This window comes from Taeniopygia guttata, chromosome 12 (assembly GCF_048771995.1).
Source record: "Taeniopygia guttata chromosome 12, bTaeGut7.mat, whole genome shotgun sequence".
NCBI classification, from domain to species: Eukaryota; Metazoa; Chordata; class Aves; order Passeriformes; family Estrildidae; genus Taeniopygia; species Taeniopygia guttata.
The window spans coordinates 13,274,298-13,287,654 of NC_133037.1; the positions used below are offsets into that span (position 1 = coordinate 13,274,298).

Genomic DNA, 13,357 nt, shown 5'->3' on the forward strand with positions numbered 1-13,357 from the left:
CCACTTCAGAGCCTCTGCCAGGGGTCTGAACACCAAACCCACCAATGTTTCTGTGAACTATAACAAGGCAGTTCACAGCTTAGGAAGCACACCCCCAAGTACAGAGGTAGCAAAAGATCAAGAAGCTAAATTTCAGTTACCAATAATTACAAATAATTTTATTTTTTTTTTAATAGACCATCTCCTAGCAGAAGATGATGCCCTCTTTATTATCTTTTGCCAAATTTTTTTCTCTGGCAAAAGGCTAAGCCAAGAAAACGAAAAGATGACTGTAGAACCACTTCAAAACCTGCAACAGCCAAGACTCTTGTTCTCTTGCTGGGTGTATGAGAATGGCAGTTGACCTTTTGCTGGGGGTGTTTCCATTATGTTGAAATGACAAAATCAGGGGAATGGCTTCATTTTAAACAAAGGTGAGAGCAGAGACATTCCCATATAAAGGAAGCAATTCTTTACACCTGTGAATATATTGTGACAGGGCAACTTGCTGTAGTAATAAAAATGGTAACTTATTTTACGTCCCCAAATGCATTAGGCATGACTAAAGAAATTTCACTTATAAATTTGAAAATAATATTTAATAACACAGAATGACTTGCACCTATAACCATGAGGTAAGAAAACCCTGGACTGAGACTCAAATATAAGTAGCATTTAGATGGTTATTTCCTTATAATTTCACATCCCTAACAAAAAAAAATCTCCCAAACCCCAAATATTGCAAGGTAAACCTTTAAGGTCTGCTTTCACTGATTCATAGTTTGGCCATTACTCAAACATGCAATGCATAATGCTGATGAGTTAAACATCACATCACACATTTTGATTTATTCCTTTCAATTCTCTGGGATTTTTATTTATGTTTATAACTACAAGGTCAGTGGTGTCAATAGATTCAATCCAGGGATAGATAGTGGAGTGCTTAGACCATTACACAGAATTACAGTGTATTGATTAGAATACTTATGGAATAACTAAGGACAAAACTAATAATGTTGCTAAGAAAAATGCCCAGAAGGGATCAGGTTTAGTCTAACCAAGTAATACAGTTTCAGCATTGCTGAAGAGAATACCAGGAGTCTAAAAGGTGAACTCTTACAGTTATTATTTTCTTTAAGTTGGTGCTCTTCCACAGTCAATAAAAATATTAATATTATTTTATTTCTCCTTTCCATCATTTTTATGTACTAAAGCAATATTATCTATGCTGTCCTCAAGACACAGAAGACAAATCCACCACAGTGTTTCTTTGAACCATAACAAGGCAGTTCACATCTTACAAAACACACTCACAAGCACAGAGCTAGTAAAAGATCAGGAGGTCAAATTTCAGTTAACAATAATTATAAATAATTTGTATTTTTTTTTAAAAATAAAGCATCTCTAAGAAGAAGATGTTGTCCTCTTTATTATCATTCTCCAAAGCAAGAAAACCACTTTCTTTACGTGCTTTCTGAATTTTCAGAGTATCTGAGCACAAAGAGCACAAGCTGGTGCTGTATCACATATCACTAATTCAAAGCATTTAATCCCGTCTTCCACACTCCGGCCAAAGCAATACAAATTTCAAAAAATTCCTCTTTGATAGCAGAATTGTATACACTGTACATTATATAAGCCTTCTGCCCCCTTCCACTTGAATGTACACAATCAAATCATCGTGGCCATTACTTTTTATCGAGCAGATGGTATTATGAGATTTTTGATAAAGAACAACAATCACCCAGGAAGGGTTGCAAAGGGGTCGCTGAAACCAAGATTAACAATTGATTAGCTTTAATGGACCGTGACAGTAATAAACAACAGAGCTCCACACAAAGATTTGATTGTCCTGTTAATGCTGCTGACACAAATGGCTTTTAACTGGCTTCCTGAAAGTGTTAATATCGCCAGAGCCTCAGCAAATGAAGGACTTTGTCAAAGTGAGAACTGTCCTGCAGTGAAGAAGCATTTACTACAGCCTTCTAAAACATCTTCTATAAAGTGTGTTTCTGATTTATTCAGACAATAGTTCCTATTTCTCCAAGTCTTAAAGTTCAACAAAATGAAACGCAGCGCGCCCCTGCACGGCTGCAGTATAATAGATCTCTAAAGCATTTGAATAGATAACCCAGCACTCCTCAAATATACAACAATGTAAATTATCATTTTCTGTGGGCTCATTTTATCCTTACTCCATTCTGAACTGACAGATCTCAGTACCACAGCCTTCTAAACTCAGTTTTTTAATGCTTGATTCTAACAAGTTGACTCCATTTTATGTTGTTCCTTTCTGCACAGAAATCAGTAAATTGCATCATATTTTCATTAAAATAAAGTGGTTTGTGATTACTGGAAATAATCACAGCAAAATCTGAAAACAAAACTTAACAGATCAGTTTATTTTTTAGATATGCATATGGGGAAAACGTCTATGGAAAAAGTCTCTGTTTCCTTTAATTCCTTAAGCCCAAGATTTAAATAGGTTTATGGCAAATATTCACAGAATGTTTTACAATTGAAGCTATGTAGAGGTAAAGCAGACAAAATTCCACCTGTAATTTAAAAAACCATGGATCTAGGAATTCAATTAAAGGTAAGGAAGTATTTACTCATCTAAGCATTGAGTAAGAATTTCTGTTAGACTTTTAACATCAGGTTAAATTACTCAGTTTCTAGAATCAACTTTTTTTTTTTCAATTATGTGTCTTATTCAGGAAAAGGCTTCTGTTTTAAACATTTGTAGCTGTGTGCTGCCACGGTGCTGCTCCCTCCCGTGTTATGCCTAAAGGCACCACACAGCAGTGGTGCAGCTCTAAGGGCTCCTAGGAAAGAGGAAAACCAGCGTCTGCTCCAGACACAGATCAAAACACAAACCACTTGTACAAATCAAGGTCAGGCTAATCCCATCCCTGTGGGTGCCACCCCATCTGCAAATTGGACTCTCTGCAGAGCAGTTCCTCACTGCAGCGGCACAACACGAGGCTAATTGCTGTGTTTAAAAATGTGATCTGCACAGATATGCAAGGGAATTTAAATGAAATCTCTGAAAGAGTAAAAGCCACCTGCTTCGTGTCCCAACACACAAGCACTAAGTACATAACCTTCAAAATACTGAGCCAGCCTTCCTTAATTCCATTTTCTGTAATCAGCATCCTTCTACTACTGACATGCTTGGCTTTCTACAGCATCTCTTCGAGCAAGCTATTGTATAAACCATTAGATATACTCTGATGATAAACATTCAAGAAAGTAATTATTTACTACCTGTAAGTCAGCATCAAATTCATGTTTCAGGTAAGCATCTTCTGCAGCTTCAACAAGACGCTGAAAAAAAAAAAAAAAAAGGTGTATTTTTGAAATAATGGATAACAACTTTATAACCTGGTACAAAACCAGAGATTGAGCATTGTGAAATTTATCTGCTCTCATACTTCATTGAATAGAAATAAATTATTCCAATTTTCAAAAAGAAATAAAGGACCAAGTTTTTTAAACCCTCAGTACCCACTGCTGGTGACACAAAACCCTAAAAACAGCTCACTTATTAATAAAGAAATAAAAATGTCTCTTTTTTCACTATTGTTCAGTTCCTGTAAATCCTATTCTGAAATTATTTTTAAGAGAACAAAAATAAAGTTGATTTCACACGTAGGAGCCTCTTTCAAATCTTCCTTAACAGTAAATAGGAGATATTCCCAAATAATGCAATTGATTTCAAGAAACTGACATAAAAATGAATTTCTAAATTACACATCAACTATAAACAATAAGAAAAATATAGACGAGGTCTGTTTACTAAGCAGATTGAACTAATACCTTAAAATGGTACATTATCACAAGATTTTTCTGCAATTACAGAAGTAACATTTACTGAATGGCAGCAATTCAATAGTATTTTTGTCCTCTTAACAATATCCGGAACTCCTTGTAGTGGTTATTTTTCCTCACCATTATCATCTGATATGAAAAAACACAGTTGCACCAAAACACAGCTACCTGAACCATTTAATTCATAAAGGGGTTTGCCGCAGATATTCTATTGGGAATTGACATTATACCCTTTCTAAGGTTTTACTCAGAGTTCTTTATACTTCAGAGTATTTTAACTATGGAAGAGACTCCTAGTTTTCACTTAATCTACCTGAACATTCATATATGTTGTTCAAGCCAAAATCAAACAAAGCCAAAATCAAACTGTGCCTTTTATTTTCTTTGCTCTATCAGACACTGGTACACATGGATATTTTCACATATTTTACATCACAAAGCGAGGTCCAGATTCATTAGCAATACACAGAGTGGGCAGCCATACACACAGTTTTTTCTCCCTTTTCATAACAGTTTGCACATTTATCAAGTCTTTGGATATAAATCAAAATGAAATCAGAATTCATATTGATTGCTATACACTTTGAGCTATAATGGAAAACGAACCAAGAAAAATATTTCTGGTTGCCAATGCAGAACAAATGGTTGAGCAGAACGCTGACAGTTTTGAGCAGAGCCACGATGGCTGCAGGGAGGGTTTGTGCTCGCCAGGTCTGCAGAGCAGCAGCGAGTCCCAGCCTTGACCCCCTGCCCCACCTCATCTCCCCCTGCCCCACCCCATCTCCCCCTGCCCCATCCCATCTCCCCCTGCCCCATATCATCTCCCCCTGCCCCATCCCATCCCCTGCTGCCCCATCCCATCTCCCCCTCCCCTATCCCATCTCCCCCTGCCCCATCCCATCTCCCCCTCCCCTATCCCATCTCCCCCTGCCCCATCCCATCTCCCACTCACCCACAACCAGAACCAGCCCCAAACCCCCGGGGCCACTGCTGGACTCCTGCCCCCTCCTTGCACACCCCATTGGGAGTCTCTCCAGACTTTTATTTGGTGCAGAATTACAATCTCGAGCACACAATCAAAGACTGGAAATGCTCCTGATGCCTTGGCTGATGCAGAGCAGCAAAGGTCACCTTCCCAGAGCTCTGTGCTGGGAGTACTTCCCTGACATTTGGCTGCTTCCAGCTTTAAACATCTTGTCCCATGAAAACCCAGCTGGTCACAGCAAACCTGTTTGACTCAAACTGGAACTGAACTGAGCTGGGTCCAGCACTGGACAAATCAAACCAGAACTGAACTGGCAACACATCTGAGCTCACCTTCCTACATACAGGGGTAAGAGAACCCAAAAATAACAATGCATCCCAACCCACTGCAGGAGGGCGATCCAGGGGAAAACATTTCAAATGGAACTGTGAACTTCCGTGTCGCTGTTCCCACTACTCCTGTACTATCTGCACAGTACCAAGAACAGACCTTGCAATGTGAAACATTAATGAATGTCCATTTGAGCCAAAAATCTTTGTCTTTAGAATCTAAAAAGGAAAGTAATACAAATTTTCTTCTCTGACAGGGAAGCCTTTTAACAACAGAAACAAATTCATACACATTTGAACATTCTCAGAAGCCCAGCTTTAATCAGCATGCTAGTGACCTGCTGAAAATTTTACAAATATAGCCCTCATTTTTCAAGCATGAAAAAGGCCTTTTATGTAAAATAACTACTCTAATTCAATGCATTACCTTTATTTTCCTTTATTATAAAGGCATAGGCGTATTACTACTCCGTGCTCACCTGATACAAAAGTTCATGACTGATGAGTTTGAGAGTAAAAAACTGAAAGGATCAAAACATTCTTCATACAGAAAAGAAATACATGGAAAAGGAAACCATGGTTTTCTTTTTGTGTTGAAATACTTACTTAATCATCAAAAGAAAAATTATAGTATTTCATGAGATACCAGTGATATTAGATATCAGTACCTAGCGGGCTTGAAAAATAATTAATGGCTTCTTATATAGTTTGTATTGATCCCAATGTGTTTCAATTACATTTTTGCCTCAGTGAAATAATTTTAAACTAAGATTTATCCCCACATATATGAAAAAACTAGAGAAGCATAAGATGGGCAATAGTAGAAACATTTGGTAACAAGGGCAGTTCAGAAATGAAAAGTACTGCATGTTATTTTATTGAATTATTCATTAAGATTTCAGTTCTTACTTTTTTTTTTTTTTAATCTACATTTCAGCAACATTCTCTACAAGAAACTCAATGACAAAGAAGTAAAGTGTCTACTGACAGGAATTTTTCCTTGAAGGTGTAGAAGCAAATATTTAAGCACGTTTTGTGCTTTGCCCTCACAAAACTAAGTAAAAAATTAAACTTTTGCTACATGAAATGAAAAAAATACAAGCATATGCTGCACTTTCTGTGTGTCAGTCCTTAACCACAGTTTGCTTTTAGTATCTCAACACCATTATGAAGAAAACCATGAGAAATCTGGGATAGCTACAGAAAAGGAAAGCCAAAAAGTCCAACTCCACAAAATGACATATTAGAGGATATACAAAAATTATATCGCAATGAAGAAATTGAATGCAAATGTTTCATGTGGTTTTGTTGTGTTTTTGGGGGGGGTTGGTTGGATTTTTTTTAAAAGCAGTTCCCAAAGGGATGAGGCACAATGGAAGAAATTCCTTAACACTCTGCAGGCAAAAACATAAAAAACACATGTAATACTGCAACTTTTTTATATGGATGCAAAAAATCCCTTTTAAAATATTTTAATGACTGAGCAGCTATCTAGCAATGAGTCTAAACATTAGCATGATTAGCAATTTTATCTTAATAGTTTATAATGACAATCTTAATAGAAATGCCAATATATTTTCATTTGAGTAACCATACTCTCAAATCCTTGCTGGAGCAAGTAAATGCTTCCCAAGCTGTGGCTATGCTGAAGGGAATTGTGACTTATCTGCATGCACTTACATGGAATGAATTATAAACAAAGAGTGAGAATTGTTACACTCACACCATTCAAGGGTGTTTTTAGAAAAATTTAGTCCTAAATGTGGGGAAGTGTCTGTGTGCACATAAACAGGCAGCTCAAGGGCAGCACACAATCTTTAGATAAAGCAATTATAATCTTCTAAGGCACAGCTCAATTGAGGTTCCCCCAGTTAAGGGGCTAATCCTCAGAACTTTCCCAACACACATAAACCTGAGAAAAATGAACAGCCTGACCCAGAATATCATAATGCAACATGGATAAAAACAGAGCATGAAGCAGGAAATGAAAAAATAACATAATCACAAATAAAACCCCAAATGGTCACCAAATATAAGCTCAATGTTTTGTATATTTAGTTGTACTGATATTATAAATAACATAGCAAAAGTTGAGAGGTGAAAAATAAGTATTTGTTACCTCATAGTAATTTTATTTTTTTAATAAATCACTGAGCTATCTCTCAAGTTACATAACAAGGTAATTTTCTTGACAAATGATATAATAATTTCAGTGAACTGATATTTCCAGATAAATTCTCTTTCAAGTTATGTTACAATAGATAGGGCAAAGGAAAGGTGAAACAGAATAGATGAAGTGCAAGAAGAATCCAACAAAATGTAAGGGGGTAAAAGAACAGAAATGGAGAGGAGAGGTGAAAATAAAAGCTGCAAATAGCAATTTCAAGAAAAAAACATCAGACAAACATCCAGAGGGTAGGGTAGTTATTACAGCTTCTGATATATTTTCCCTTTTCATGTACTATTTAAGGGTTTCAGATTACTTCTCAATTATTTTCCTTCAATAGAATCCCATTTTTAATTTAGATTAAATAAATTCATAAGCATAAACAAATTTGAAATGGTTTCTAAACTCCTAAACTGTGGAGGGTTACTAATCTTTATCCATGAATGCTGATAAAAGTTATACCCTTCTCTCTTTTCAGCTATGAAATCTTAAAAAAAAAAAAAAAATTATATTTCATTGTTTCCTTTCTATTTTTCTAAGATAAACCAACTGCAACACATAAAACTAGAAATGCGTCTCAAAACCAAACTGCTACAAATCATAAAAAAGCATAGAAGATGGCTCAAGTTAAAATTATAACTAGTATCAGCTAGGTACTGGTATCATCTAAGTCCATAACATAAATAGTTTCTATTCCATAATAACAATTTAATAACATTTCTTTAAAAAAATGCACTGACATATCACAGTCATTAAAGAAGTGTAGACAAATGTGTAGGCTGCTCTTATATTCTAGCATCAAATACATTCCACCAACAGAAAAAAATAGCCCTGAACCCTAACAAACTTTATAATTATTTCCCATGGTATCAGATCTGTTTGAGTTCATAAAAGTTCCTAACTTCGATGTTGATTTGAGATGTGTTTTGGAAGCAAAAATACTTATAATCATTTGTGTAACTTTAACAGGTCTGTCTCTCTGACTCCTATATATGGAATTGTAAGCAAGATTTCTATCTTAATCAAATATAATGAACTTTGTCAAGAAAAACAGCAGATAACAAGAAAGGAAAACCTATGCCTGCTTTTAAAACCTTATTTCTTTCATATCTTGTAGCACAGATTATGGTACATTACCAACCAAAAACCAGCAGCATCCTGTATGCTGAAACACCAGTTTTCTGTGTGCAGAAAATACTTACAACTACCAGTAGTTACCCTTCTTCGGGTGAAATATTCAGTGCAATTTTAATAGCCTCACTATTGATTTGCATGTCTAATTTCCAATCAAAATTTACAATAATTGAGCTGTGAATATGCCAAAAATATTTCCTAAACTGCTGCCAGATAACTATTTAAACATAGTTCAGCAGTTGAAAGTATTCCTGGGAGAGAAATGAGATTGGGTTTCCATCATCAGAGCAATTTTCCTCCCTGGCTTCCCCGTGAGAAGCCTACACTGTGCACGTGGGAGCACTCAGCAACAGATCACTGAACTTGAAGAACATCACCCAGGTGCCTTCCTGTGACTTCCCCATTTTGGGGTTCATTGCAGATGTGAAAAAGGGGTTTTCCTCTCCAGGAAATCTGTAAAGCTGCAGGTGCTTTGAAAACTTCTGAAAAGGTGGGGCTGATCTGAGAACAAGATTTATTAGCATGAAGTGAGCTTAGGTAATATTCTGGCATGGTGCTAACTCTGCTGCAGGTCCTTCTTAGTTCCCTCAGAGTTCTGGGGTTTGCTCCTTTCACAGCTCATTTAGTGGACAAGTTAAAGAAACCATGAGAGATTTTGATTTTGATCCTCAGTCTCACTTTTATTTCCCATGCCCAAACGCAGTATCATATCAGAGAGCAATGAATACCCCGAGGTGCAAACAGGCTTCCCAATCTCAATGTTTTATCACAAAAAGCTTTGTACCTATTTGCAATAACCCAGAGAGAAGCATCAGACACTGCTGCTGACCTTGGAGGAAAATTTGCTCCTCTCAGGAGCACAGGAGGCTCTGGACAGGGCAAGGAGAGCAGCCTGGCAGTCTGGCTGATTCAGTCCTTGAGGTGGGGACACACACACACACACACACACACACACACACACACACACAGAAGGTTTCCTCTTTCCAGAAAGCCTGGCAGTGTATTTTGTAGCCCAGATTGTTCTCCTCAGCTGTGTGGTATTTTCTAGGGAATTTTAGCACTAAAATTGCTGTTGCTGTGACTAAGATGCACCGAAAATTACTCGGTGCCTGCTACCTTGCTATTCAAATTCCTAGTGCTTGTGGCTTAAGATAGATATCAATCTTGCAACTAATGCCATACAAAAACTGCCTGCTCTGTGGATACTGTCAAATTCCACTGCAACCCAGCCAGACAATGCTCAGCCACACTAAGTGCAGCAAAGCACAATCAAAGCAGAAATTATAAATAAAGGATAAAAATAAATTAAAAGCTTAGCATGTGCAATTATCGCAAATAACTTCAATTATCCACTTATATTCATTCAAAACTGGCAGATATTCAGGTCGATTGTTGGAGTGCTAGCTGGTTTTTTGAAGCAACGATAGTTCAGCTTGGCACAGTGCTGGACAAAACAGAAATGAAGCTGCAAGTGGATTAAAGTACATGAAATTCACATGTTGCATAACAGCGGCTAAGACAGTCCTGGAGTAATTAGATGCACTTCTACTTAACTAGGCCAAAACTATTTTTAATTTTGGCATCTGGAGTTTGCCAGGGCATTGAAGGAAGACTCCATATGAAGAAGATAACACATTTGTCTTGTACCAAGTTCTTTAGTGCTCAAAGGCTGCACAAAACCCAATATATCAGATATAAAATATGCAGATTATCAAATCTGCTCCTACCATGTTATTATGTCTAGCACAGAGCAGAATGAGGTGCTAAATAAGGTTTTATTCCATACTTTTAATTCCATGTATCCCAGACATCAAGGAATCAGTTCAGCTGCAGACACAACTTAGAGCTGTTCCAAGGACATTTAAAATGTAATTTGCCTGGCTGGGGTACAGCGACAGCCAGCTCCTTCAGCCACCTCTCCTGCCTCAGGGCCAAGAGGAAGATTCTTCAGCATTTTGCACCAACTACACATGCACACAAAGTTGTGTAATTCTCTGGCAATACCTTTATGCATCCTTTTAATTTCATTTGCAACATGGTAATATAATTTGTAAAGTTTTACTTTCAATGAATAATTCACAACCAGTGCAGTTTTCTCTTCCACATACATTTAAAAATTTAATCAAGATGTTACCTTGTAAAACACCTTCCAAAAGGAAGGGAAGCAGGCCTGTGTATAGTCCATGGACCCACCTGCCTACACACACCTTTAAATGTATTGTCAACACTGACCTGTGAGTGTCATTATGATCCTTTTCCCCCTCTCCTATATTGAAACCCCTAGATTAAAACATCTGATTTATTAGTCTTTTTTTACACATTTAGGGTGCCACAGGTCATATCCTTTACCTGTCATAATTGCTCTCCTTCTTGGATAATGCCAGACTGTATTTTCTGCCTTTGAGGACAGTGAGGATGTACATGGCTGAGCAAAAACAGCTCTCCCTAAGCTCTGACAGCTCTCAGCACCACTGCTGGATGCTTGGCAGGTCTTGCTTGAGAAAGATTTGGGATAACAGTTTTCATGCTAATTCTTTTAATGCAAAATTCTCCTTTGGTAGAACTTTTCTCACCTAACCTCATCATTTCAAAGTTAACCATCTCTCCACTGAAGTTTCCTAAACATTCTTCATATGTAGAGACAGAAAACTCCAAAGGTGCTGCATGTTCCATTCTAAAATAGCTCATAAGATACAGAAAGACCTTTGGAACTTTTCCTTCACTCTTTTCTTCACTAGATGTTTAACTTTATATGATTGAAGCTAAGGGAGATGAATCCCACACCATATGTGCAACACAAATGAGCTAAAGAGAAATGGAAATATTCCCATGTTCACTCAACAGGGGAAAGGACACTTGAAGCAACACTTTGTCCTGCCAGCGGTCCTGGGAGAGTCAAGGTTTACATTGTTCTGTTTACATTTAGAAGCACCAAGTGAAATCAATTGCCTTTGCTTTGTTCCCTCACTCAGCTTTTTCCTCACTTCTGCACTAAAGCTCAGTCCCCCCAAGTTAATTCAAATTCAGCTTGCAATTTGTGGTCTACTTCAACCAAACCAGTCATGATATACTGTCCTCCTTTCAGTTTCCAACCAGATTACTGTCACACCACAGCAGAAAAAAAACCCTCAAGATTTATTACTCAAACCAAAGGTCACTTCCAGAGCTCGCAGGGACTTACTTCCATTGTATAGCCCAGCACTCAATCACAAGGCACAGAGCCTTGTCTTCACTTTCAAACCAAGAAATGCAATGTCCATTGGACTGGGTTTTAATTCTCACAGGGTCAGGATGTCAGTTGCCAATAGATTAACTGAAAAGGAAAATTTAAAAAAACTGAAAAGAAAACGAAACACCAAGTTTTCAACTAAAAATTTCCCAGCTTTTTCTTGCAAGTAGGATTCTCTAAGGTAGATATTGAGGCAAATAGAACATTATTGTGAAGATATGAGAAAGGCAGTTGGAATCCATTTCTAAATGCATCAATAGTGGATTTTGGAAGCATTCACACAAGACTTAGAAATACAGTGTTACATCTCAAGTTAAACAGTCATGGATTCAGTACTAGAATGTACCAAATTCAGCCTTCGAAGACAGCCATGGCTTAGTCCTGTTCCTTCCCTCACTGAGCACAGACCTAGACCTACTCCTATTTCTTTCCTACTCCTCTCTCCATATCCTGATCTAATTAATATCACATTAGGTGTCCCAAACTGCCCTGTTAAAGTTTCCCATATGACTCTCCACTTCTTCTGTAGCACCTACCAACTATTCTTTCTACTTCTGCATAACAGCTTTGATATGCACATTGTCAAGGGTGTTCATGATCAGTCTTTTCTAGGTCCCTACCAATTCCTCACTCTGCTGACTTACATTTCCAGTTTTCCCTATTCCCTTTGCACTCTCATTAAGCACATCTAGCATATCTTGCACGAGCACAGTCTGATTCTGTCACCTTTGTCTCTTTAGACCATCTCATCATTCTCCAGTCTCTGCTCTCCATGTGGCAGTGCCTTCCTCAGCCTCTCCTAAACCCACCAACAGACCCCCCCTTGGCTGCTGATCCCCCCATTTTGCAGTGTCCCAAGGTGAGCACAGAGAGATGAGAGCTCTCTCCTGGGTCCAGAAGGCACATGGGCACACTGGCAGTGCCTCAGGAGAGAAAGGCACTGCTTCCTCTGCCTGCTGCTGCCTAAGCAATAAGAAAGCAACGATCCAGCTGGGGAAAAGTCTTGTTCAACCCTGCACAGAAAATTCACAGCGCAAAGAACTTTCAAAGATTTCACTTGCAGACAGTCTTGCTGTGATACATTTCTAATGGCCATATGCCTCCATGTGTGCAGTTTCCAAATGCTAAAAACTTGATCCAGCTGGAACAGAATTTCAAAGAAAACCTTGTGTCAAGGCCCCAGCCCTGCCAATTTCAAGAGCTGGTTCCCAAGCACAGAAGTGCTACAGAGTCTTAATGAAAAGAATATCAGTATTATGTTTAAAAGAGAAAACCAACGCATTTCCCCCAGTTTCTCTCTTGTAAAAAGATGACGTTCAAAGATAAAATTCCAGCTTCTTTGGTCTCCTGAACCATACTTTATAGTTCTGGAGACTTCATTGCTGGGAATGCTGGAAATAATTACAAAACCAACTTTCAGACTAAGTGATAATTGAGTATTTTCATAGTTTACTATATTCTGGCTAGTCTGGTACAAGAAAGGAAAAAAAGGCTACGTTGAAAGTCTCTGGTTTTGGAAATTTTGGAAAAACTCTGGCGTAGACAGTTGTCCAAATTAGGTAACTGGACATCAATTCCATGTACCTGAAAGATTTTGCTGGTGCTCTGTGGATTAATGCTCAAGTCCCAGAGAGTACAGGGGTATCACTTGGCCAGAGTCACAATTAAATACAAGTCTGTAGTCAGGTACAGATGCCATCCTG

General features: G+C 37.9%; 1 protein-coding gene across 5 annotated transcripts in view; it reads right to left on the bottom strand.

The window, feature by feature from the left end:
• Positions 1-13,357, bottom strand: part of CACNA2D3 (calcium voltage-gated channel auxiliary subunit alpha2delta 3) — a 386,651-nt gene that overhangs the window by 263,274 nt on the left and 110,020 nt on the right. For all 5 annotated transcript variants that reach the window (XR_005981759.2, XM_002192832.6, XM_072935079.1 and 2 more), the window contains exon 4: positions 3,247-3,306. Coding sequence is in view for 4 of the 5 variants with exons in the window: in XM_002192832.6 (XP_002192868.2) it covers positions 3,247-3,306 (60 nt within the window). In the remaining variant the exon portion in view is untranslated. The remainder of the gene's footprint in view (positions 1-3,246; positions 3,307-13,357) is intronic.